Consider the following 26,306-nt stretch of genomic DNA (forward strand, 5'->3'; position numbering starts at 1 on the left):
TGTGCCAGGCCCTTTACCTGGATTGAGCCACACAGGGCATTTGTTAGGGAAGGCAATGAGTTGCTCTCTGCTTCTGACTGTATTTATGAGTCACCCTGGAGCTATTTCTTTGACTTGAGACTTGCGGTTTCTTGAACTAACTGGAGTGATGTAAAAGATGAGTCTTGTTAGGCGTTTCCTGTCTTTTCAAAGTGTTTGGTGGTGTACTGTAAACAGGTTTCTCCAAGGAAACACTGAACAGTCTCACTCCCTATGTCCTTGGGGTTGGAAGTTTCTATACTTACTGACCTTAGCTGATTGTATTTATTATTGAGCAGTTACTGTTGTGTGACTGAAATAGCCTATGCATCACCCCCACCCGGATCCCTGAGGTTTTGGAGTGGCTCCACCCTTACTCAGGTCTCCGCCTCTGTGGGCTGAACTTGTACTTTGTTCCTTCTGGCCGCTGAGTATGTGAGTAATGTCCCACGTGTATGGATTGCTGGCCAGTGTGGGATTTTAAGGCTCCTCTATTCAGAACAGTTTAACTTTTCATGCTGCTTGGCCAAAGGCATGGCCCTGGGACCTGTTCAGCTGCCATCAACCAGTTACTGTAGAGACCAGGACACCTTGCTTCCCTGCCCAGGCAGGGATGTCTCAGAGTTGCCTGTGGCCCACGTGACAGGTGTGTAAAGATGAGGTTGGGGTGGGGGTAGACAACACAGTAATGAAATGGGGGTTATCTGCTCCGTAGTCTCCACTAGGGTCAGTGAAGAGTACACAGCTTGTTTGTGTGCTTGTGTGTTTTTTCTGTTTTATGGGGAGGGGGCAGGGTCTCACAATGGAGCCTTTGCTGGTCTGGAACCAGATCTGCCTGCCTCTGCCAGCCAGCACCAGGAGGTAAGGTGTGTGCCACAGCACTCAGTCTGGTTTTATTTGAGATTGAATCTCACTGTCTTACTGGCTAACCTAGAATTCGATATATAGACCAGGCTGACCTCAAACTTTTATTTTGGTTGTGAGCCTAGCCTTTAACGGCTGAGCCATCTCTCCAGCCCTGACCTTAAACTTATAGAGGCTAGCTAGCTAGCCTGCTTTTGCCTCCTAAGAACTGAGAGTAAAGGTGTGTACCAGCACACCTAACATATTAGACCTTTAATAAATGCTCAATGAATGGAAGAACATGAATAATACATAAAATGATGTTAAATGCATGTCTTGATTGAAAAACTTAAGCTAAATTGAAAACTACCAAATATATTCCCAACTAAAATAGTTTTTAAAAGAGGTATTAAGAATTATTAGCCTCTTAGAGAATATACGAAGTAGAATAATGTTAAGTAATATAAAATAATGAAATCACTTTGAGGCAATGATTATTGCCTGACAAATCTATAATGAGAATGGTAAAAAAGTAACTGATTAAATATTGAAAATGTGCTTTATAAGCTAAACATTAAATATCCACATTTCCTCCAAATTTGAATTTGTGTTTCAGTTTTATTATTACAGGTTTTAAGTATGTTGCTGGTGAGTGTGTTGTCCTACAAATGTATCAGTAGAAAAGATAACAGATAACTTCTTTTTGGGTCTCAAAATATTTCTGTTCCCTGAGTCTTTTACACAATTCAGTAGAGTTGGGGCTCCTTTGCTGCCTTCTTTCCACATCCTCACAATCTATTGCTATTGCATTGGGTTAATTGAAAGATTTAGTTAACTTGCATTGTTCACAAGTTAAACATTGTATCCCACACACTGACACTGAATTGGGTGTAGTACATCTGACTCATGGGTCTTGCCTGTCTTAACTGGTGGTGAACATGGCATAGACTGGACCCTGGTGACTGAGACTCCAGGGTTTCCTTTGCTTTTTTCTTTAGTTTACTTCTTATTCTTTAACTCCTTGCTCCGTAGACTTCCAGGTATAATCATTCATTAACTCTGTGCTTAGTCTTGGCTTCAGCAGGAGTTAGGACATTTTTACTTGAAGATATTTTCCTTTTGTTTGGTGCTAGGGGGTAGGAAGGTGTTTTCTGTGGATATCCTGTGCAGACAGACTGGACAGGAACTTGTACAAGAACAAAGAGTGAGTGGGAAGAAGGAAGGAAGGGAAGGAAGCTCTTACAGAGCAGAGATGAGAGGGATGGAGACGGGGACAGCCAGGCCAGGGGACGGGAAGACAGGTTTCTCTCTTGGGTTCTGCTGGGCCTTTTCTCTTTGCTACTGCATTTATCTTGTGCCTTTCACGTCATCTAAGGGGATGTACCACTGGTTGGCTTTTTATTAAATTCATTAAAATTTTAACAAGAGTTTTTTTGTGTATGTGTTGATTATATATTTGAATATATTACCTAACTCTCCTGGGTGCAATATTTTGAGGACAAGAATACTCCCAACTCCTCCCATAGCTTTAAATTTTACACAAAATAGTTCTGTGAACTCCATTCTTTTTATGTTGTGAAGGTAACAACTTGACTTTGGTAGCCCTCGTTTGGGCCTGAAATTCCTCCCCAGAGCAGATGAAACATGTCTAGATCGTTTCTTGTGTATTGACAGTTGGCAGTGCAGAACTTTTGTTCATCACATTTAAAGGGACATCCAGTGTAAACTGAGCTGTGCATGGCTCCAGAGGGCTTGCCGCTCCTCTCCAATAGTACTTGCTGAGTTTGCAAGCCACACGTTTATTCTTCAGCAAACCTTTTGTTGTTGTGTGCTGGTTAGTTTGTTTGGAGATGGGGGTCTTGCTATGTTGTGCAAACTTACATGATCTGGGACTTAAGATCCTCCTTCCTCCCTTAGCCTCTGGAATACTGGAATTGCAGCCATGTGCCACATGACTGGTTGTTTTTTTTAAAAAGCCTCTTGTACATAAGCTTGTACATAAGCTCTTGGGGTGGGAGGGGGCTGCTGTTGTTCACTATTTATTCAAGGAACAAATAAGAAACTTCCTGTCCTCAAAACATTGCACCCCGGAGACTTAGGTAGTATACATGCATATAGGAGTGTATGCACTTTTGAATAGGACCATCAGAAAATGTCATCCTCAGAGGGTTACATTTGAGTGAAATATCTTTGGGATAAGTATTTTAGCCAGAAGAAAAGGCGAGTGGGGGAAAAAAAAAAAAAAAAAAAAAAAAAAAAAAAAAAAAAAAAAAAAAAAAAAAAAGGCATGGTGTGTACCTGCCCTGTTTAAGCAGTAGTAGGGAGGGTAGTGGTGAGCACAAAAGTAAGGGTAAGGGAGAAAATTCCCTGGGCTGGAGAGAGGGCTCATTGGTTGAGAGCACTCCCTGCTCTAGCCAGGGACTGAAGCTCAGATCCTAGCAGCAGGTGGCTGTAGACACCTGGAACCCCAGCTCCAGGGGAGCTGATGCCCTCCCTTCTCCATGGGCACCCATACATGAGTGCAGACACACTATTTCAAAAATCTTAGACAACAAAACAAACCAGTGTGTGATGGTACACACCTCAGCACCAGCAGTGGGGAAAGGAGAGAGGGAAGTGGGCCTCTGTGAGTTCAAGACTATCAGGGTCTACAGAGTGAGACCCTGTCGTGAAAGAAAAGAAAGGAAGAAAGAAAGAAAAAAGAAAGAGAGAAAGAAAGAAAGGAGAGAAAGAAGGAAAGAAATTAACCTGTGAGGAACCTGAGAGGCCCTTTAAAGATTTGATTTTTACTGTAAGTTTGGGACCAATGAAGAATTTTAAACATAGAGTTACAAACTATGGCCCTTTTTTAAGCTTTAGAGGGAGTAAGTATAGACACATAGAAATCAGTAGCCTAGTGAAGCAGTGTTGATGGAAGTGAAAAGGATGAATGAGAAATGGATAGATTTCGGGTATTTTAAGATTTTTTCAAAAGCTGGGCAGTGGTGGTGTACAACTTTAATCCCAGCATTTGGGAAACAGAGGCAGGTGGATCTCTGAGTTCAAAGCCAGCCTGGTCTACAGAACAAGTTTTAGGATAGCCAGGAATACATAGAGAAACCCTGTCTCAAAAAGCCAAAAAAAAATTTTTTTAACGTGTGTGTGTGTGTGTGTGTGTGTGTGTGTGTGTATGTGCACGCATGCTCACATGTGTGGTCAGAGGACAGTATATGTGTGTGCATGTGTAATGTACACATTCACATGTATGGTCAGAGGACAGTTTATAAGAGTAGGTTCTCTTCTTCTTCCATGTGGGATCTGAAGATGGGACCAGAGTTGTCAAGCTGGGCAGTAGGCATCTTCACCACTCTATAGAGCCATTTCTCTTCACTGATAGGTGTTTTCTGAGAGTAAGAGTTAAGAATGGAGTCATAAATGATCACAAAGGTTGTGGCTATGGCAGCTGAAAAGATAGAATTACCATTGAATAAGACGGAGGAATGGATTGGAAGTAAGATATAGACTGAAAAGCAACTTTGGTAAATTTCAACAGTGTCATTGGTGATTTCTGGCCTTGGTGCTCTTGGAAACACAATTGTATGTTTATGTAAATTAGCTTTGTGGATCTTAACTTGGAAGTTTCACAAAATAACATAGATGTGCAATTTAATACTTTTTGCCTTTGTTGGGTTTGTGTTGATTTCATACCACAGAAAACTAAGTTCTAAACATTAGTTAATGGTAGTTTGCTTTGTTGTTGTTTGAGGGAGGGGGTCTCACTATGTAGTCAGTATAGCTCTGAATATCCTAGAACCTGGAACTCACAGTAATCTGCCTGCTTCTGCTTCCTCAGTGCTGAGATTAAAGACATATTTGTTTCCTGTTGTTTACATTTTTTTTTATAAGTTGAGTATCATGCAACTAATAGCTCTTGAGTACAGATTATGGAACCTTTGGAAAAAATATGATTGTTATTCATAAGAAACACATTTTGTGGTTGGGAAAGAATTGTAAAGTGAAGGGATTGATACCGTGCTCTTTGGAGAGCACACAAAGGAAATGACTTGTGTGGTTTCTTGGGGAGACTGCAGATTCACAGGGGACCTGAAAATTGAGGAGTCAGCCAGTCAAGAGAAAAGTGAGGAGGAGGGGCTGGAGAAATGGCTCTTCAGTAAGTGCTTGCCTTCAAGCATGGGGGCCTGAGTTTGAACCCATGGTTTTAAAAGCTGAGGATGGTGGCACATTTGTAATTTCAGTGCTGGGGGGTGGGGGGCAGCCTGAATTCTGCTTGATGAGTCTTAGCCTACATATACACGCGCTCGCGCGTGTGCGCACACACACACACACACACACACACACACACACACACACACACACACACAGAGCAGGAGAAGCCACTACAGGTGTAATGGCTTGTGTAAACAAGGCCCAGATGTGGAAGGCAGCCCCAATAAAGTTTACAGTGTAAGGTATGGTATGGGGAGAGGTGAAGCAGAGAAGTAGGTCTGCCTTACTCATGAAAGAACTTGAAAGCCAGAAACAAGGAGACCAGGAGTTTGATGAATAACTCTTAAAGGGGCTCAAGAGTGATGTGGTCCAATTTTTGTCTTAAATAGATCACTTTGCCAGCTGTGTGGAGGATGGATTTGAGGGAGACAAGACTGGAGGCAGTAGTCCAGGTGAGATCTGTGGGGATTGAACAAAGCATTGAGGGAGAGATGGAGAAGAGGGAGTGACTCGAAACAAAAGGAAACCACAGATGCAAAGCTCTTTTCCCTTCAAATGTGGCAAAATCAATTTTGAATGAACTAGGAAGGAAACATAAGCGCACTGTTACATGACGTAGACAGATGGATCATCTGCCTCGGCAAGCAGCCGTTCAACACAGTCCCTTGGAGCAAGAACACTGCTACGGAAAGACCAGTGGGTCTTTTTGGTTTTGGTTTTAGTTGGTTTGTTTGTTTTGTATAACCAAACTAGGGTATGAGAATCGGGTAATTTTAAACAAATGTACAAGATTAGATTCAGAAACTTTAAAAGCTTTAAGGAAGAAACAGATCTTACAAGGTCTTAGCTAGTGTGCATAATTAAAACTCAAAAGTACATTGATAGTATTTTCTAGAACCTTGATTAAGTTACTAATAAGTTCTGCTCAGGAAAAGAGATTGGAGTTTTTTAAAAATTAAAGAAATGAACAATTATAAGCTATCATAACATAAAATGACATTTTGGATGCTAACAGTGTTTTGTATTAAATTAAAATGTATTTCTTTTTCTTTCTTTACTGTTTTTGAGATAAGCTAAGTCTCACTCTATAGTCTAGGCTGACCTCAAACTCCTGGCCTCAGTCTCCTGAGTGGTGCATTGCAGGGGTGAGCTGCCAGGCCTGATTCAGATGTATTTCTGTTAGGCAGAGAGCATCAGGATTAATCTTGCTAGAAGCATTATGCCTGTATTTGTTATTTGTAAATACATGATATTGATATATAAGATACTTATTTCTTGAGAAACTTACTTTCCCTGCTTTGTTTTGTATGAAGGCATAAAGCAAGCACCTAACTTAGAAGGGTTTCTTAACTTTACCATCCATATTTCAGGTAATTACTACATGTGCTGGGTGTGAAGGACACTTCTGTCATCCTAGCACTGCCTAGATGGCAGAAGGATGAGGAGGGAAGGCCACCCTTAGTTCATAGCAAGCTTGGGACTGAGGCCAGTATGAGCTATTTGAGACTCTAACTTAACCCACCTCCAAAGAGCCGCAAGTCATTGCACAACAGTGTATCACATGTGCTTTACAAAGCTAGTAAGCACTTGTTTGTAAGTTTTGTTTCTCATTTTTAGAGAACTGCACCTTTGTTGTTTATTTAGGTCTGATTTAGGTGAATGCATATAAACCAGAACTAAATTATCTGGTTATGGTCTTTCCCTTGACTACAGTATTACAGTTTCAACAAGTCAATTGCTGCCATAAGCCCAGGAAATAACAGCACCTATGCCAGCTCTTTGTGTATGTTGTTTTTTTGGGATAGAGTTGTATGTAGCTCAGGCTTGCCTTGAATTCACTGTATAGTCAGTAGAGGATGGCCTAACTAACTCCTGGCTTATTCTTGTAACTCTGTGAGCGAGTCTTAATTGTACGCCAGCACCTCACATGCGCCACTCACCCTGAGCTCTGAATTTTTAGCTGTTTGACTCACTGGACGCCTTTCTCTGTTTGTGTCTTTCAGAAGTTTTGCACCGCCCGTTTGGCTGTGATGCTGAATCTCAGGCACTGAATGAAGCTATCAGGTGGAGCTCCAAGGAGAACTTGCTAGGAGCCACTGAGAGTGACCCTAATCTCTTTGTTGCACTTTATGACTTTGTGGCAAGTGGTGATAACACACTCAGTATCACTAAAGGTGAGATATCTCTAAATTCTGCTTTATAGTTTTCTTGGTGGCTGAGAAATGAAGAGCCTTGTGCTGGCTTCTTCCACAGACATTGACCAGGTGATTTGTGCCCAAGCACTTTTAGTTTATTCATTTTTACTTGTTTCTGGACTGATGCCTTAAAAACAATCAGCTCTATTTGCAGGATTTGTTAGGAATAAAATGATTTTAAACACTTCAGGAATAGTCCATATTGTTAGACGTTGATGCTCTGATACAGGCTAACATCCATTTGTTTCCATTGAATTGTGACTGAAACAAGATGCAGTGCAGAGGGCTGGAGAGATGGCTCCGCCGTTAAGAGCACTGACTGCTCTGCCAGAGGTCCTGAGTTCAATTCCCAGCAACCACATGGTGGCTTACAATCATCTGTAATGGGATCTGATGCCCTCTTCTAGTGTATCTGAAGACAGCTACAGTGTACTCATATAAATAACCCCACTGGCACTCAGAGAAGCTGCTGTGGACAGACTGTTCCTCTGAAGACTTGTACCCATCCACAGTGAGAGCAGGACCTTGGACCCAAAGTGTAAGCCGTCTGGCTCACTTAAGGGCACTACTGCTTAGGTTAGCAACAGCCTCACTCTTTGGAGCAGTAGAAAGAGAGTAGTCCAGTGCTTATATTGGATAAGTGGCTTATGTTTTGTTATCTGTCTCTGAGCTGCACTGGCTGAGACAAGCAGCTGTTTTTATGGGCTAGTGAAAAGAACGGTTATGAAGGGCTGTCCTGCTGCAATATCTTTGATAGGGTAAATAGAATTATTTTCATTGGCTAGGAAACATTAAGAACATGACCAGATAAAGTCACCAATGAAAACAGTAAGACTTATGAAAAAGAAGAAGAGTGGACACGTTTTCAGTTAGTCTGCTGCACTCTTTTTTGTTTATTTCTTTTTTGATCCTGTAAAGCCTCCCACTATGAGAAAATGTATTTCAAAATATTTAACTAAATGAAAGTATAACTAACAATCACTTGTCAAACAGATCCTTTGATTCCTAAGGGTCAGAATGGAGTAGTTAGTGGAAATGACAAGAGCAAGTCAGCAAGCCTTCCCTGACCTTGAGAAAATGTTTCTATATAAAAATTTTATAAGTAGCCATTTTTTCCAGTGCTGGAGATCAAACTTTGGAACCCCATGTAAGCTATGCAAGTACTGAAGAACTACAGTCTCAGTCCCAAATATATCGAGGTTTAAGTGCCACCAGATCTACTAAAAATAACACTCCTTAAAACTGAGTTTCTTTACATTTTTTTTTTACATTTATTTAATCTATGTGTATGAACCTTTTGCCTGCCTTTATACATGTGTACCATATGTGTGCTTGGTGCTCCTTGAAGGTCACAAGAATGGTTGCATCTCATGGAATTGGAGTTACAGATGGTTGTGAGCCACTGTATGGGTGCTGGAAACCTAGCCCAGGTCCTCTGGAAGAGCAGCCAGTGCTCTGAAGTGATGAGCCATCTGCCTAGCCCCCAAACTGAGTTTCTCAGACTTGAGTGTTGTTTTGTTCAGAGAGCATGATTACACACATACACACATACACATACACACCCCCCAGAGGCATAGGGACAATGAAGTGCAGGACCTCCTCTGGTCAGCCCTGAGAGTTTGATTTACTGGGGCAGATGTTGGAAGAGATGTACATGTGGAGGTTATGCTTATGCACTTAACAGGGATTCTTACATAAAGTTTGAGGCTACAGCAAAGAACTTCTGAACCATGTTCTGTTGTGTGGTCCTTTACGTGGCAGTGCTGTGTGTACATGTGTGTTTGCAAAACCATGATGAGGAATGTTACTGGTTAGGTCACATTTTTTCATCCTTTTTTTCTTATTTATTTATTTATTTATTTATTTATTTATTTATTTATTTTGGTTTTTCGAGACAAGGTTTCTCTGTGTAGCCCTGGCTGTCCTGGAACTCACTCTGTAGACCAGGCTGGCCTCGAACTCAGAAATCCACCTGCCTCTGCCTCCCAAGTGCTGGGATTAAAGGCGTGCACTACCACCACCCGCCTGGCTCATCCTTATTTTCCAAGATAGTTTCTTCACCAAGAAAATGTTGGTAATTACTAGTCTAACTAGTCTTTCTAGTTAATAGTTATAGCAACTGTTAGTATGTTATTCAGGGACCACGATTCCCTTTATATCATAATTGCCAATGTTTTTTCAAAAACTCTTGAAATACCTAGTTTTTATACCAGGTTCTTATTAATAAAAAGATACTATGGTAAAGCTTTGTTGTCTCTGTCCTGTACTGACAGGTTCAGTGTCTGGCTCCCTGTCCATCTCCATAGCAGTCAAGAGTTCCAGAGCAGAACATTCTAACTAAAAAAAAAAGTGTGTGTGTGTGTGTGCGTGTGCAAGTAAAAACTTTAGGGGTTTGGGCTCTGTCCTGCTTTTATTAAGCAGTTGTGTTGAAGTATTGAAGGAAGCAGCAGTGTAGATAAACACATGTGCAGGCATGCACACACACACATATCTTGAGTTTCCTAGCAAGTTCTTCTGGACACATAGTTAGCTACTGTGCACCTGCACATTTGTGTAGATGCACCACCATACCAGACACTCATGTTTTATTATGTATATACAGTGTATAACATGTACATATGTGAGCTCCTACGGAGACCTCTGGGTGCTTTCCTATTTAGGTGTCTCTGAGATAATGGTAGGAAAGAGGAAGCCACGTTGTAATGAGTATCTCTGTAGGCCACAGGAGAAAGTAGATGGCTACCACAGCAAGGCTGGACTTTCCTCACCAGCCTTGGCCTGCCATTTCCTGTGCCCTGCACTACATATTGGTGTGGTTCCCTTTGTTCTCTAGCATTTAGTAGCAGGTGCCAGTTCTATAGAAAAGCTTGCATCTCTTGGAAATAAATGGCGCTACGGAGGCCTTGGATGAACATTTGCTCTGGTCTGTGCTGCAGGTGTGGGACAGAGTGTATATTGAAGTCTACACCAGATGTTTCCAATTTTAATACAACATCAAAGAGATTTAAGCTGATAAAAAGATTCACCAAGTGATTGGAATTTTGGGTTCCAACTTTAGAGTTATTTTCTGTTTCCATAGACTAATTTTAGAGGAATGGCAAAGAGTGAGTCATTCTTTATGGGAAACAGGAAGAAACTGAGAAAATGGAACTTTTAAACCTTGAGTCCTGGAAACACTTGTACTTTAAAAGTCCTTGCCAGCCCCTCCTGCTCCTCTAAATAGTTTTCTTGCTTAAAACTCTTTGTTTAGTCTAGGGTCTATACACTCTGCCCCACACCTGCAGCACAGACTTCCAAGAGATACAGACTTTTCTATAGAACTGACACCTGGTATTAATGCTACAGAACAAAGGGAGCCACACCAATCTGTAGTGCAGGGCACTTAGTTTACCAGGTGTTTGCTCACATTGATGGCTTTGTTGCCTTGATAACATCTGAAAATTTAAGTAACTTTGTATTTCACATGTCCTGTTCATTAACAATAATTAATTATGTATATCTGTGTGTAAATCTATTTTAAGTGAAAGTAAAATTTATTGTATTTTTTTTGAGGAGTCAGTACTATTCAGGTGTTAGTACATATCTGTTGTCCAACATTCAGGACACTGAATTAGGATCATGAGTCTGGGGCCAGCCAGTCTAGGCTAAATGAGACTCACATAAAAGGAAAGGGGTGGGCAGGTGGGCTGGGTTGCTGTCTCAGTAGTTAGTGTTTAGTGCTCTTTCAGAGGCCTGGAGTTCAGTTGTCAGTACCCATGTTGGGTACCTCACAACTGCCTGTGACTCCAGTTCCAGTGGACCCAACCCCTCCTTTGGGAGGACACAGAGACACACACAGACACAAGTACTGTCCCTTTCTATCTATTTGAGTAAACTCTGTATTCTAATTTAATACAATTCATAGTTTCTGGAAGACTTTTTAAGTGATATATAACCCTTCAAAAGTCCATACTAGCTGTCAGAAACCATTTTTTGTTATGCTGCTGTGATTTAAGGTAAAAAGTGCAGATCAGTCAGGACGTTAGTAAGAGTCGGAGTTCTCGGCTCATTCTTCAGTGAGTTTGAAGTTGACACTACACTGCTTCAGTCTGACAGTCCTAACTCGGTTTCCTTCCTGTCTGTGATGACGTACGTCATGGCTAGGTGAGAAGCTGCGAGTCCTTGGTTACAACCAGAATGGTGAGTGGAGTGAAGTTCGCTCCAAGAATGGACAGGGTTGGGTGCCCAGCAACTACATCACTCCAGTGAACAGCCTGGAGAAGCACTCCTGGTACCATGGGCCTGTGTCCCGCAGCGCCGCGGAGTATCTCCTCAGCAGCCTGATCAATGGCAGCTTCCTGGTCCGAGAGAGCGAGAGCAGCCCTGGGCAGCTGTCCATCTCGCTCAGGTATGAGGGACGTGTTTATCACTACAGGATCAATACCACTGCAGACAGCAAGGTAAGACTTGTCAGCAACCTGTTCATGTGAACTGCCTCCTCAGTAAAAATGTATTGAACAGGGAAAAAAATCATTTTTATATCTGATAAAAAATGACGTATTGCCTAACTTTGTGAATTTGGGCTTTTTAGCATATCAGAGCTTGCTTATTTCAAAACAACTCAAATCAAAAAATACAGGTTAAAAATTGTAGATAATTAATGGTAAGCCATATTTGAAGTTGAGGAATGAAGGGATTTATACAAGTTAGCTGCTTTAATCATCAATACAAATTCATACCAAGTACATAGAGAAGTTAAAAGACAGCCATAAGCCTTTGGAAGGAGGCTCCTGTCCAGTAGAAAGTTCCCAGGGTGAAAGGACATTGGGAGGTGCTGTCTCTCATCAGTATGTACTAATGGCAATGGATGAATTACCTAGTCAGTCTGAGTAGAGTGAATGTTTTACACAGATTGTTCAGGGCTGGAAAGATGTAACACAGCTGTTCTTGCAGAGACCTGGGTTTGATTTACAGCACCCACATGGTGACTCCCAACCATCTGCAACCCCAATTCTGGGAGATCCAATGCTCTCTTCTGACCTCCATGGGCACCAGGTATATGTGTGGTGCACAAACATGTGGGTAAAACACTCATACATATAAAATAATAGTAGTAATTACATTTTAAAACAAAATTAAACATAAATCATAAGGCCCAAACTTAAACCAGTTGTTCTATAAAGTGATCCATGAAGTTGAGCCCCCTTTTCTCTCCCTCAGTAGGACATAAAAAGTAGGAGGACACATGGGCCTCAGAGCAGGCACACCTGCTGTGCTTCGTACTGCACCATTTATTAACTAAGTCTTAGTTTGCATGGTGGTGCTAGTGGTGGTGCTGATGCTGATTTAGACTGGATCTCCTTGTGTACCCCTGTGTACTGGAACTTGCCATATAGACCATACATAAAATAGGAGCTTACAGCGGCCAGCCTGCCTGTCTTCAGAGTGCCGTGATTATGATATGCACCACCATACCTCCTTCACTTTGCCTGCTACTATTACAGTTTTATTTACTTTTGATTTTTATTGATGATATATAGAGAGTATGTTGTATGTTGGTGGGTTTATGCATATGGGCGCAGTACCCACAGAGGCCAGAAGAGGGCTTCAGATTCCCTAGAGCTGGAGTTGTGAGCTTCCTGGCATGGGTGCTGAAGACTGAATTCTTCAAGAGAATTGAACCACTAAGCCATTGCTTCAGTCTCCTCCTTGACTGTTATTAAGTCCATCTTGTGAGATTATTGTAAGGATTCAATGAAGCAATTTTTGTAAAGAATAAGAGCTGATTGAGCACTGGAAGTATTTTATTAGTTTTCTCCCCCTCTTTAATCATTATATAAGCATAATGTATTGTCTGTGGCCCAAGTGAATGGGATTAGAGTGTGTAATGTAAGAAGAGATGCAGCCATTATTAGTCGGGTTTTTTTTTTTTCTTTTCTTTTTTGGTTGGTTGGTTGGTTTTTTTATTTTTGTTTTGTTTGTTTGTTTGTCTCTGTGACAAATATCAGAGAGAAACAGTGAAGAAACATTTATTTCCACTCCTGGTTTCAAAGAGTTTAGTCTACTACCAACAGTTCTGTTACCTGTAGGCTGTGGTCATGCAGACCATCATGGTGGGGTTATGTGATAGAACAGAGCTGCTCACTTCATAGCACAGAAAGTCATCAGAAGAAGAAGCTGCCTGACTGAACCCACAGCTGAAGACCAGCTCTTCAGCATAAGTCTTTTGGGGGACACTTTGCATCTACTCCCTAACACATAAACAGCAAAAACGAACACACGTGTCAGGCTGTGCAAGAACATTGATTCACAGCAGCAGTATTTATGGTAGCCTCAACGTAGAAGCACCAAGTGGCGTAATTAACTAATAAATTATGGTATATTGTTAAAGTAGAATCTGCTACAGAAACATAAATAAACATGATGCTGTACACACAAGTCCATAGGAAGCTGTGGCCTGCTAGCTGTCTATTCATTTCTGAATTCTCTGAAGCTACTTTGTATTTCTAAGCATATCTGAGTAGTTGCTACAGAAACTCTATCTAGCCCCAAGCCTAAGATACCTGTTTTCCATCCTGGTTGAGAGAATTTCTCTGCCTTCTCCTAGAGATGAGTTTTATACACATACAGTTGACTGACAGATTAGTATTTGCCAGAGAACTGTGTGGAAAGAAGTGTGGGAGTGATTACCAACAGCTATAAGTAACTGTGCTGGAGTTAGACAGTGGTGGTTGGTTAGCAGGCCTTGTAAATGTCCTGAAAGCTATTGAATTATATACCTTAAAATACTGAATTTTACAGCATGTGAATTATAGATTACTAAAGAGAACTGGCAGAAAGCAGACACTAGACAACACATACTGTATGATTTCCTTTACACGCAGTTTAAGAAAGAACTAGTCCCACTTGCTGGAAGTGCACATACTGAAAACCTTCACAGCAGTAACAGCTGGCAAGGACTTGGTGCTGGTGATGCTGCCATTCTTGGTGTGGGTGATGTTTATTGGGGGAGTTTATTTTGTCAAAGACCACATTCTCCACTTATGAATTATGTACATTTAATATATAAAAATAGAACTTTTCATTTGTTTGTTTTAAACAATTGTTTGTTTATTTAAAGAGCCTGGGAACGATGGCACATACCCTAGAATCCTATCAGTCATGAAACCAGGCAAGAAGACCACAAGTTTGAGGCCAGACTGCATTACATAGAGGAACTCTGTAAATTAACTAGTCAGTTAATTAAAAATAAGTCATACTTTCTTAGATAATGATAAAGCCAAAGATTGCTATCTTATTTTACACGTCTAACTAATTGTCACAAATTAGCAAGCATCTTTTTAATAACTCTGAAATTCAATTATGTCTCTTTTTAATGGCCTAGACATTTTAAAAGGGTGTTATAAAAATAAATACAATTTATAATTAATTATATGATAGTAAATCAAAATTATACCCATATTAACCTTGCAATATCTAAATTTGTGGCTGTCAGTTTATATTCTGAGTGGATTGTGACATCATACTTTATTAGCTTAGAAGGCAGATGGAGATTGCCTATTTAATCACTTCTCTCAGATTTGGGTTGTATGAGCTCTTGTTGTGGCGGTGTCTAGCTTTAGCCCAGGCTGACCTGGAATGTCTGGTGCTCCTCCTCCAGAGTCTTTGGAGTGCTGGCTACACAGTCTACAGTCCTGATGCTTAAAATCATTTTAGAACTAATGTGCCTGACTTAGTCCCTGCAGCCGTGTTGGACATTCTCATTCAAGGCTAATTAGAAAGAGCAGGAAGGATGGGTGATTAAAATGAGATTAAGCCATTTTCTTTGCCCAAAGCATTAACACTTACTTCGCCTTAATTATGATAACCTCCTGGGGCATTAGTAGCACTAGCATACAACCTGTAATCCTGTGCATTGGAGGTGGAGGTCACGTCAGGGGTTCAAGGCCAGCCAGTGCTACATAATGGAGACCCCCATCTCAAAAACAAACAAGTCAGGCCAGGAACAGTGGTGCACACATTTAATATGAGCTCTCTGAAGGCAGAGGCAGGTTGATCTACATGAGTTCAAGGACACCCAGGACTACATAGTTAAAACCCTGTCTAAAAAAAGGAGCAAATCCCCTTCCTGCTGTCTCATGTCCCCGTGGCAGTGAAACGCTTGCTTTTAAACATGGCTCTCTTTTCCGGCTACTGACTGTTCTCTGCTCATTAGGTGTACGTGACTGCTGAGAGCCGCTTTAACACCTTGGCCGAGCTTGTTCACCACCACTCCACAGTTGCTGATGGGCTAGTGACCACGCTACACTACCCAGCACCGAAGTGCAACAAGCCAACCGTCTATGGCGTGTCTCCTATCCATGACAAGTGGGAAATGGAGCGAACAGATATCACCATGAAGCACAAACTTGGGGGCGGTCAGTATGGAGAGGTTTATGTTGGCGTCTGGAAGAAATACAGCCTCACAGTTGCTGTGAAAACACTAAAGGTAGGTTGCTAAGAGCTAAGCTTCCAGACATCTTTGTGTGTGTGCTGAATCACTTGGAAAGATCAGTGTGCCCTTCTTCAACTTTGGAACACTTTCCACCCACTGGTGCCAAACACTTAAGCAAATGGTGGTGATTAACTTAGTGCCTTTGCTGACAGTGCAGGGGCAGATTATTCACTGCAGTGCACCCACGTGGGAAAGGCTTGTCTCCAGAGACTGTTGATAGGGAGCTCAGTGAGCATTTAGAAGCAAATTATAAGTTCTGTTGAGAAGAGCCTCTGCGGGACAGAATGCCTCATGTGCAGTCCACGGCGTGACAAGCTCCCTGTTCTGGTCTCTATCCCTCTACCTTTTGTTTCCTTTCTCCTTATAACTAGAGATGCCCTTTTTAGTTAACGGAGAAATGACAGGGTCCCTCTCACTAAGTAGTCTGTGTTGACCTTCAAGTCAAAATTCCTCCTGCCTCAGCCTCTGAATGCTGCTGGGCATACTGGTGTTACTGCCACACCCAGCTAGATCACATTTTGTTTTTAAACTCACAGAAGCCCTTTCCCTGATCCTACTATTGCTTTGATCTGCTAGAAAACCAGAGTTGCCGCTGCTCACTGGGCATTCCTGTGACCTGTCACGGGTAGCAGTCAGCCCTGTTTACTAAGTATACTCTGAATGGGAAGGAAACAGTAAGGCTTTACAGATGTGCGTTGTTCTTTAAGAACCATGGGCTCTAATCAGACGATCAAACACTAACCTACCAGAAACCGACTCAGTCCCCTCTGTTGGAGTTGTAAGATGAAGTTGCTGAATTTTGCTTCCTTGTTTATTTTTACTCCAGTGTCTGACACTGGATAAATTTAAGAACATTATTCTTAGTTGTTCTTCTATAGAGCATATTAGATTGTAGCAAAATTTCTTAAGGTAATATGCTAAAATACTCATATGATCTTTTACTTAATATATATATATATATATATATATATATATATATATATACACATACACACACACACACACAGACACACACACACACACACACACACACACACACACATATATATATATATATATATATATATATATATATATATATATATATATATGGGTGTTTTGCCTGCATTAAAGTTCACCATGTGAGTGCAGTACCCAGGGAGGCCAGAAGAGGGCGTCAGAGTCCTGGAACTGCAGATGATTGTGAACTGCCATATGGGTGCTGGGGACCAAACTCAGGCTCTGTACAAGAGCAGCAAGTGCTCTTAACTACTGGTCCGTGTCTCTAGCCACCTCTTAATTTGGTAGATGAAGTAGGCATGTGAGTCGAAAGCTTTGACCTCCTTTTTGTCTTTCTCATGCTACCTTCTCATCCCTTTAACAGGAAGATACCATGGAGGTAGAGGAGTTTCTGAAGGAAGCTGCAGTGATGAAGGAAATCAAGCATCCTAATTTAGTACAACTGTTAGGTGAGAACCCCAACCACTGATTTCATAGGTGCACACTCCTGTCTGGCCTCCCGTTATCCTCAGACCATGGTTTTTTGGATTGTCTAGTTTTGTTCTGTTTTGCTTTAGCATTGTGGTAGAAGTGCTAGATATAAATCATCGACTGCGGTGAAGGTTACCTTGAGCTAGGGGAGCCCAGTGATAGGACACTTGGCTAGTAAGCATCAAGTCTGAGGCTTAGTCCTACACACGCACAGGCACACGCATATACACCAGCCATTTTCTTTGAATGCTCAAATTAAGCTAAGCTGTCCCAATATGCAATCTGCCATATATTAGTGAAATTGTTGACTGTGAGAACAGTTCTTTTACAAAGCACAGGTAGAGGCAGGTATTTCACCATAAGCAAAGTGGTGTTACTTTATATTAACACAGACTGCACACAGTTGCAGGGGGATGTGGGCACATACAAAACTCAATAGTCTTATCCCTTGTCAGGTTAATTTAAGAAACTACTTTGCCTCAGAGGCAGATGCTGAAAAGGTCTGTGCTGCTTCAGAGAACAGTACAGCAGAAACAGGCACCCTAACCAACCTGTTTCTGAGTTGTTGTTGTATTTATTTCATAGAATGTGGTGAAGATTATCACATTGTTCTTGGTCAGGTGTGTGTACCCTGGAGCCGCCGTTTTACATTGTGACCGAGTACATGCCATATGGGAATCTGCTTGACTATCTCCGGGAGTGCAGCCGTGAGGAGGTAACTGCCGTTGTGCTGCTTTACATGGCCACTCAGATCTCCTCTGCCATGGAGTATTTGGAGAAGAAGAACTTCATCCATAGGTGAGTGAGCTTCACTGTGGCCTCTGACCAGGCACAAGGCTGTCCTGCTTGACTTAAGGTGAAGCAAACCCCTGTCAGAGCTTTTGGAAAAGAAAGTCTTAGCTGTTACAGCCTCAAACCAGAAAGCTGTTTGACCTCCAAGGTCCTTTTGCTCCACCTAGTGGCCAAATTTTTAAAGTAATACTTGTCTTAAGTTGGGGGTGTGTGGGTTTTTTTATTTTTGTTTTTTGTTGTTTTAAGCCTTTAGGAAGGGTTCTGTTGCTAACCTGTGAAATTTAGCCCATTGTTCTTAACAATAGGAATTCGTTTTGTCTAGCATCTTTATTTTGCCTCCTTGTAGGTATTCAGTGCATGGTACAAATGATAAGTTTCTTCCTTGTTGGTGATTATCATAAAGGATTCCAGTTAGTTAGCATTTCCTTACCAACTGTGCTTGCAACAGAGAACCAAGACATGTAGTCCACACCCATCTTACTCTCAGCAGGAATAACGCAGGGTTCTTTCCCATAGAGACCTTGCTGCACGGAACTGCCTAGTGGGAGAGAACCATGTGGTGAAAGTGGCTGACTTTGGTTTAAGTAGACTGATGACTGGAGATACCTACACTGCTCATGCTGGAGCCAAATTCCCTATTAAATGGACAGCGCCTGAGAGTCTGGCCTACAATACCTTTTCAATTAAATCTGACGTTTGGGGTGAGGTTGACATAATTTCTTACATGTGTTGTTTTATTTTCTTTGTACATGGTCTTAATCTTTTTTTTCTTTTTCTTTTTTTAAACATTAGCTATGGCTAGCCTGGTGTTCAATAGATTATCTAGGGTAAAACTTGGGACAGTTCTTGAGACTCAGCCTCCTTAGCGCTAGGACCACAGATGATTTTCTTAGTTCTTCAGAACTTCTAGGATGCCATAATAATAATAATAATAATAATAATAATAATAATAATAATAATGATAATGATTGGTAGTGATAGTGGTAGTGGTAGTAGTAAATTGAGGAGACTAAGATAGAAGAGACTTAGGAATTTGGTGTGAGGCCAGCCTGGGCTACTTAGCAAGTTGAAGGCCATCTTGAGCCACATAGGGTTGGGGTACAGTGTAGTGGTAGAGTATATGTCTGGAGGTACAAGCCCCCGTGTCAATCCCAGGGGTTGGGAGTAGGCACAAGGGAAAAGCTGTAATTGCTACAGTTGGGGTATGGTAGTGGATGCCTGGAGTTCCAGCATGCTGGGTGCTCAGATCCTTTGAGTCCCTGAGTTTGAGACCTGCCTGGATAGTATGACAAGACTATGAGAACAACAACTAAGGAGCTTGCCCTGGTGGCTCAGACAGGCCTCTGATCTCAGCACTCAGAGACTGAAGGAATTGGAGTCAGGTGCAGAGGACGGCCTGGGCTATGTAGTAAGTTCTAGGCCACCTTGGACAGTGTAAGAGCTGTCACAGCAGCCTTTACTCTCTAAAGCTCCCTGCTTGCCATGCGAGGCTTTGCTCATTTCCAGAGTTCTCTAATAGTGAATGCACCTCGTAGGTCAGATAACATTTCATTTAGAATGTCCTTGTCTTGGATCTAATTTCTACTGCCCTTAGAAGTAGAGACTAGAGAGACTCAATAGACCAAATTAATATAGAAATTTGGACTTGGGGACAAATAGAAATATATTTTTTAATTCCTTTACACAGCTTTTGGAGTACTGTTGTGGGAAATTGCTACGTATGGAATGTCACCATATCCAGGTATTGACCTATCTCAAGTCTATGACCTACTGGAAAAAGGATATCGAATGGAACAGCCTGAGGGATGCCCCCCTAAAGTGTATGAACTTATGAGAGCATGTAAGTGTTTTGCATGTTTGAGCTTTCAAAACGGACCAGCAACAGGATGGTTAATGAAATGGGCACCATTTCTGCTCTCAGCCTGTCAGATGGATCTAGTCTTGTTAAAGGCTCTCACCCTGTCAGATGGATCTAGTCAGTTAAAGAGCTTGTCATTGACAGGCCAGTTGGCATAGTGTATGCTATACCACTAAATCCTAATGGAATCCTAAGAGTAGTTGTCTGTGGCCTAAGTATAATGCCAATTTCTCAAAAACATATGTAGATTCAGACAATAAGAAGTTAGGTTTTCATGGTATGTTTGAAGGATGGCTGCTTTCAGCTAGATATGAATGGTTACTAAAGACTGATAGTTAAGTAACCTCTACTAGGCTGGAAAACCTGCCTGAGTTCGAATCCCTAGTAACCACATGAGATGCCTGTTTCAGCTGCACATACCTGTAACTCCAGTATTAGGATCTCAAAAGATCCCAGGAACTCACTGGTCAGCCAGCACACTTAGCTGAAGTAGAGGAGACCCTAGGTCAAGGGAATAAAGCGTGAAACAGTAGAGAAAAATGTCCTGTCTTTTTCTCTGGCTTCTACATGCCTTATACATGGGCATCTTCCATATCTTTGCTACACAAATAAAAACCAAACAGTAACCTCTGATGAGTGTGAATAGCACCGTCAGCTGCTTAGAGATGACATGTAAGAATGAGTGGGAAGTGACGTGTGCTGGGGGTCATTACTGTGTTCTACTGTAGTCACTTGTTTCTCATGCTACCCTTTATCAAGTATAAACATTGGAATATCCTGGTAGCTTGTTAAACTTCTGAATTTATAACTCAGTTTTTAGGAACCTGGGCTTGGGGTTGGGGGCAGTTGTCACCATGAATTCCGAGCTGCCTGGAACTCACTGTGTCCAGCAAACTGGCCTGATCTCAGAGATCTGCCTGCCTTTGCCTCCTGAGTGCTGGGATTAAGGATGTGTGCAGACATTCCCAGCTAGTTCATCTTTTAAATTACATTATTTACTTAGTTATGGGGAAAGTTATGTGCACTCACACTCACATACACAATGCAGTATTAGTGTAGAAATCAAGAGAGATGTTTTGATAAGTAACTTCTCTTATTCCACCAGTGAAACCCACTTGGGTTGTCAGGCTTGGTGGTGAGCACTTGCCAGTTCTGTAGTTCCCCTCCCCTCCCCTCCCCTCCCCTCCCTCTCTCCCTTTCCCTCTCCCTTTCTCCCCCTCTTCTCCCCCTCTCTCCCTCCCCCCTCTCCCTCTCCTCTCCTCCCCCTTCCCTCCTCTCCCCTCCCCCTTCCCCCTCTCCCCTCTCCTCCCCTCTTCTTCTCTCTCCTCCCCTCCCCTCTTCTCTCCCTCTCCTCTCCCTCCCCTTACCCTCCCCCTCCCTCCTCTCCCTCCTCTCCCTCTTCTCCCTCCTCTCCCTCTCCCTCCTCTCCCTCTTCTCCCTCCTCTCCCTCTCCCTCCCCCTCCCTCCTCTCCCTCTCCCTCTCCCTCCTCTCCCTCCTCTCCCTCCTCTCCCTCTTCTCCCTCCTCTCCCTCTCCCTCCCCCTCCCTCCTCTCCCTCTCCCTCCTCTCCCTCCTCTCCCTCTCCCTCCTCTCCCTCTTCTCCCTCCTCTCCCTCTCCCTCCCCCTCCCTCCTCTCCTTCTCCCTCCTCTCCCTCCTCTCCCTCTCCCTCCCCCTCCCTCCCCCTCCCTCTCCCTCCTCTCCCTCTCCCTCCTCTCCCTCTCCCTCCTCTCCCTCTCCCTCTTCTCCCTCCTCTCCCTCTCCCCCTTCCCCTCCCCTCCCCTCTCCCTCTCCCTGTCTTTCCCTCTCTCCCTCTCCCTCTCCTCTCCTCCCTTTTTCGAGACAGGGTTTCTCTGTGTATCCCTGGCTGTCCTGGAATTCACACTGTAGACCAGAATGGACTCAAACTCAGAGATCCAGCTGCCTTTGCCTCCTGAGTAAATCCGTGCACCACCACCCACCACTCTGTGGTTAGTTCACTTCTAATAGAGAAAAATTGCTATTTTCTAAATTTTCTCTCCATCCTGTTCTTATTTTTGTAGTGGTAGGAATGGGAACCAAGGATAACTAGGAGCAGCACTAAGAGAGGGTGCTCACGGCTCCCAAGGCTGGAGTTGAGAGGTAGCCACTCTTCCCACAGTTCATGTACATACTGTAGCCCTGCTAGGCACATGCCTGGCATGCTGCCACTGGGGATGAGTCCCTCAAGGAGGCTCTTAAGTTCTCTTCTGCTGCAGGCTGGAAGTGGAGCCCTGCTGACAGGCCCTCTTTTGCTGAAACCCATCAAGCTTTTGAAACAATGTTCCATGATTCCAGCATCTCTGAAGGTGAGTCTTGGGGCAGAGGGTAGACTACTAGTGGCCAGGTGCAGGATGGTAATGGTCATTTCAAATATGGGAAGCTCCAACAAGTTGTTGACAGCTGAAAGATACTGAGTTGACTTTTGTCCTTTCTTATTCTCGTGTTACTACTTTTTTTATACCTTTTTAGTTCTGGGTTTTTTCTATATCATATTTCATACTGAAATTACATTTTGGTTTAATTTACTCAGTCTCTACAAAGAAAATTAATAACTTTAGTAGTTCTTAAAGAACACGATACAACGAAGATTAAAATGTAAGTGTGAAAATATTCTAAGCAGTGGAGAGATAGCTCAGCACTTGCAGAGGGTTAGACTGGAATTCAGTTCCCACCACCCATTCTGGGCAACTCACAGATACCTGTGACTCTGGGTCTAGAGCAGCAGGTCTCAACCTGTGGGTCACAACCCATTTGAGGGTCAAATAACCCTTTCACAGGGGTCGAATATCAGATATTTACATTTCAATTCATAATAATAGCAAAGTTACAGTTATGAAGTAGCAATGAAATAATTTTGAAGTTGATGGTCACTACAACTTGAGGAACTGTATTAAAGAGTCACAGTTTAGGGAGGTGGAAGACTTTTGTCTGGAGGTTCCAGAGCCCCCTTCTGGCCTTTGTGGGTACCTGCATTGTGTATATGTACTCACACTTGCATACACATATATGCACATAATTTAAAATAAATCTTTTACAAATATAGTCTAACTCCAAACTACATCTAAGGCAAGATCAACACGAGTATCATAAAATTCCATTTCTAGAAATATAAACAGTGGGCCTGGAGAGATGGCTCAGAGGTTAAGAGCACTGACTGCTCTTCCAGAGGTCCTGAGTTCAATTCCTAGCAACCACATGGTGGCTCACAACCATCTGTAATGGGATCTGATGCCCTCTTCTGGTGTATCTGAAGACAGCTACAGTGCATTCATATAAATAAATAAATCTTAAAAAATATATATATATATATATATTTATATATATATATATATAAACAGTATAACTAAGATTTATGTAGACAGATGTGACGTCTGAGTATAGCTTATAATACTGAGTATAGCTTATAATACTGAAAAAAGTTAAAAACTTAAGCATCTAACAAACTTTTAATTTTATAAACATAACTGAATACTTATATCTTTAGATATATTAGGTTATCAATAGAAATAAGCCTGTCTGTTGAGGCCTACACTCTGCCTCAACACTTTTGGGGCTAAGTGCTCTGGTCAAGAGAGAGTGTGGCTCTTGGGGCAAGAGACGCGAAGAATGGAGACAAGACAGTCTCTTCTATTTTCTCAAGTCTCCCTTATTGAAGGGAATTCTGAGGTATTTATATACACAAGCAGGAGAACACAGGTGAAAACACTTTACCACGTGCACCATACAGCTGAGGTCACTAAACAGCAAAACAAGCTATGTGGGATAAACAAGATATTTATCAGAGTGTGCTTCAGCTGTTATAGGCTTTTGCCAACCAAGTCTTTCATCAGGGTATATGGTTCCAGATGGCTGCAAAGTTGATCTAGCCGCTTTCTACTAAAGTCGGCTCCCAACACCTGTCCTTACTCAAGAAATGGGTACATGGATACACATAGGAAGTCTGTGGACACACCCAGGAAGTCTATGGGCACACGCAGGAAGTTTGTAGGCTCATGCAGGAAGTCTTTGGGCTCACACAGGAAGTCTGTGGGCTCACGCAGGAAGCTGCTTGCTTTTGTATGTAGTGTTCTGGAGATACCTGCAGAAGTGAAACCATGGTCAGGTTATCTCAGCACTCATGGAGGCAGGCAGAGCTCAAGTTCAAGGCTATCCTGAGGTCTCTTCTGAGACCAATAAAGCTCAACATCTGCCTTTTGTGGTGAGGAAGAGACTGTGTTCTTGGAGTCTAAGAATACAGAATTCTTAGTTTCATCTGTCTATTAGATGCTGTGATAGATACAGTTCTGAAGATTTGGTTTTTTTACATATTTTCCTTCCCTTCATAATTAAGTAGAATTGGGCTTTTAATTTCAAGCTTTAAAATATTAGAAGAAGAAATTAAGGGATTTGAGCTTTGTCTTCCTCTAGTGATTTATCACAAGATCAGAAGAGAGGGAAAATGGAAGTACAACATTGACATTTCTATAAAAGTATATCCACCCTTCCCTTAAGTCCCCCACACAGACATACGCACCACATATACATAAATATATACATATACATAAACATATACATAAATAAGTGTAATTAAAATTCATCAAGTGATAACAACTTTGTACAATTTAATTGATTGTTTCACTTCTGTTTTGGAATAAAGAGTAAAGTATATTTTTGCCTCAGTAAAAGCCACACAGCTCACGGCTCAGTTAAATGAAGTGCTGTTTTCATAATTGGGTGTTGGTTGGTTAGGCTTTTTGAGTTTAGAGTTTTGCTTTAGTTTTAGTACTCGGGTGTGAACCTAAGGTCTCTTGAGTGTTAGATCAGCACTCCAACACCTGAGTGACATCCCAGCTCAACAGTCAGTGTGTGTGTGGGTGGGGGTGGGGGGATGAGTTAGGGGTCAGAGGGGAGAACATTTTTTTCACTTGAATGAAATGGAGTAAATTTATATTACTCTCATTTTTAGTGAAAAATGCTTCCCTAAAATAGAAATCTCTACAGATATGAGTTCCTTTTATTCAGTACCTGAACAGTACTTAGTGACATTATCCAAATGCCCAGTGAGCACATGGAGCCATGCGCAAAGATCATTTGCCAGCAGGAAGTACACGTTAAACCGTGAGATTCCTGCGACATGCCTCCAGAATGAGCAGAAGGAAAGTTACATGCACTGTAGGATAACAGCCTCCATGTTTGACAAGCATGCCAAGTAAGTGACCAGCACATTTACACACTGGTAACATGGGTATCACGTTAACATGTGTTGTTAGTGGTCAGAGCCTGATGAAGATCAGTGTGCACCCCATGACCTATCCATGTATACCAGTTAGATGTGCACAGAAGTCCGGGACTCACGGAACAAGTCCTGGCTACATATTTGTAGTAACTCAAACTGGAAACATCCTTCATAAGCACCAAGAGGAGGAGAAATGATTTGGTGGTCTCACACATCAGAACACTGTGGCAATGAGAGAGAGCTCCTGCCACATCAATAACACATAAATCCTTGGCAATAATGTGAGCAAAAGCTGTCCATTAGCATCTGTGTGGGGCTGGAAGGCAGCTCGGTTAGTGAAGTGTTGGCATTCTGCTCAGAGGCCCCATGGGTTCAGATCCCCAGCATCCATGTGCAGAGCTAGGCCTGACAGCACATACCCGTGGGGATGGGAACAGGAGCCCCCTGCTGCTTGCTGGCTAGCCCGGCTAGCTCAACCTTAGCTCTAGGCTGATGGAGACCCTTCTTTAAAGGATGAGGTGGAGAGCAGTTGGGGAAGACACCTGGCATTGACCTCTGACCTCCATGTGTGTGCGCCTGTACACACATAAGACTTTAGACGCTGATTTCATTTTTTTTATGTTTTATATAATTTATTTTTGTTATTTTCAAGATGACATTTTTCCAGGGCTGGTCTCCTATTTCTGACCTGAAACAGACCGTGCACCCAGCTGCATTTGAACTTCAGTATTCTGCTCTCCATTTTTTCTCATTTCAAGTGTATGCCTTGGTCTCTGTCTTAACATTGTCTTTTTTTCACCAGACTTTGTCTTTCTTACAGAGGTAGCTGAGGAGCTTGGAAGAACTGCCTCTTCCTCATCTGTGGTTCCATACCTGCCTCGATTACCGCTACTTCCTTCCAAGACGAGGACCCTGAAGAAGCAGGGGGAGAACAAAGAGAACCTAGATGGGGCCCTTGATGTCTCTGAGAGCCTGGCCTCCAGCTCAGCACCAGGTAGGAGGGGTCAGAGCAGAAAAGGTATCCTCTGAAGAACTAGGGACCATGATGCTTCTGGGCCTTGGGTCTGCACTGCCAGTGTGGGCAGTCCTATGTAGCTTCATACAATCTGTTACCACTTCTGTATTTTTAGACCCTGGCTTCCAGGTAGTTACCTAGATGGGTGATGATATACACCTGTATTCTAGAGAAGGGACGAACACAGAACAAACCAGCAGGTG

The 26,306-nt window shown here is 42.4% G+C and overlaps 2 protein-coding genes across 10 annotated transcripts in view; one reads left to right on the plus strand and one right to left on the minus strand.

Annotated features, from left to right (window-relative positions):
• Positions 1 to 26,306, plus strand: part of Abl2 (ABL proto-oncogene 2, non-receptor tyrosine kinase) — a 98,499-nt gene that overhangs the window by 63,461 nt on the left and 8,732 nt on the right. For 4 of the 8 annotated variants that reach the window (XM_034512948.2, XM_034512949.2, XM_076941402.1 and 1 more), the window contains exons 2-11: positions 5,457 to 5,519; positions 7,071 to 7,241; positions 11,406 to 11,701; positions 15,457 to 15,729; positions 17,099 to 17,183; positions 17,826 to 18,003; positions 18,514 to 18,698; positions 19,685 to 19,837; positions 22,090 to 22,179; positions 25,909 to 26,082. In XM_034512948.2, coding sequence (XP_034368839.1) covers positions 5,457 to 5,519; positions 7,071 to 7,241; positions 11,406 to 11,701; positions 15,457 to 15,729; positions 17,099 to 17,183; positions 17,826 to 18,003; positions 18,514 to 18,698; positions 19,685 to 19,837; positions 22,090 to 22,179; positions 25,909 to 26,082 — 1,668 coding nt within the window. The remainder of the gene's footprint in view (positions 1 to 5,456; positions 5,520 to 7,070; positions 7,242 to 11,405; positions 11,702 to 15,456; positions 15,730 to 17,098; positions 17,184 to 17,825; positions 18,004 to 18,513; positions 18,699 to 19,684; positions 19,838 to 22,089; positions 22,180 to 25,908; positions 26,083 to 26,306) is intronic. The other 4 variants (XM_076941400.1, XM_034512950.2, XM_076941404.1 and 1 more) reach the window with 2 other exon arrangements.
• The window catches only part of Tor3a (torsin family 3 member A), a 38,071-nt gene continuing 35,065 nt past the window's right edge, over positions 23,301 to 26,306 (minus strand). For both annotated transcript variants that reach the window (XR_013112884.1, XR_013112883.1), the window contains one exon: positions 23,301 to 23,951. The gene's annotated coding sequence lies outside the window, so the exon portion shown is untranslated. The remainder of the gene's footprint in view (positions 23,952 to 26,306) is intronic.

This window comes from Arvicanthis niloticus, chromosome 10 (genome assembly GCF_011762505.2).
Source record: "Arvicanthis niloticus isolate mArvNil1 chromosome 10, mArvNil1.pat.X, whole genome shotgun sequence".
In the NCBI taxonomy this organism is placed as follows: domain Eukaryota; kingdom Metazoa; phylum Chordata; class Mammalia; order Rodentia; family Muridae; genus Arvicanthis; species Arvicanthis niloticus.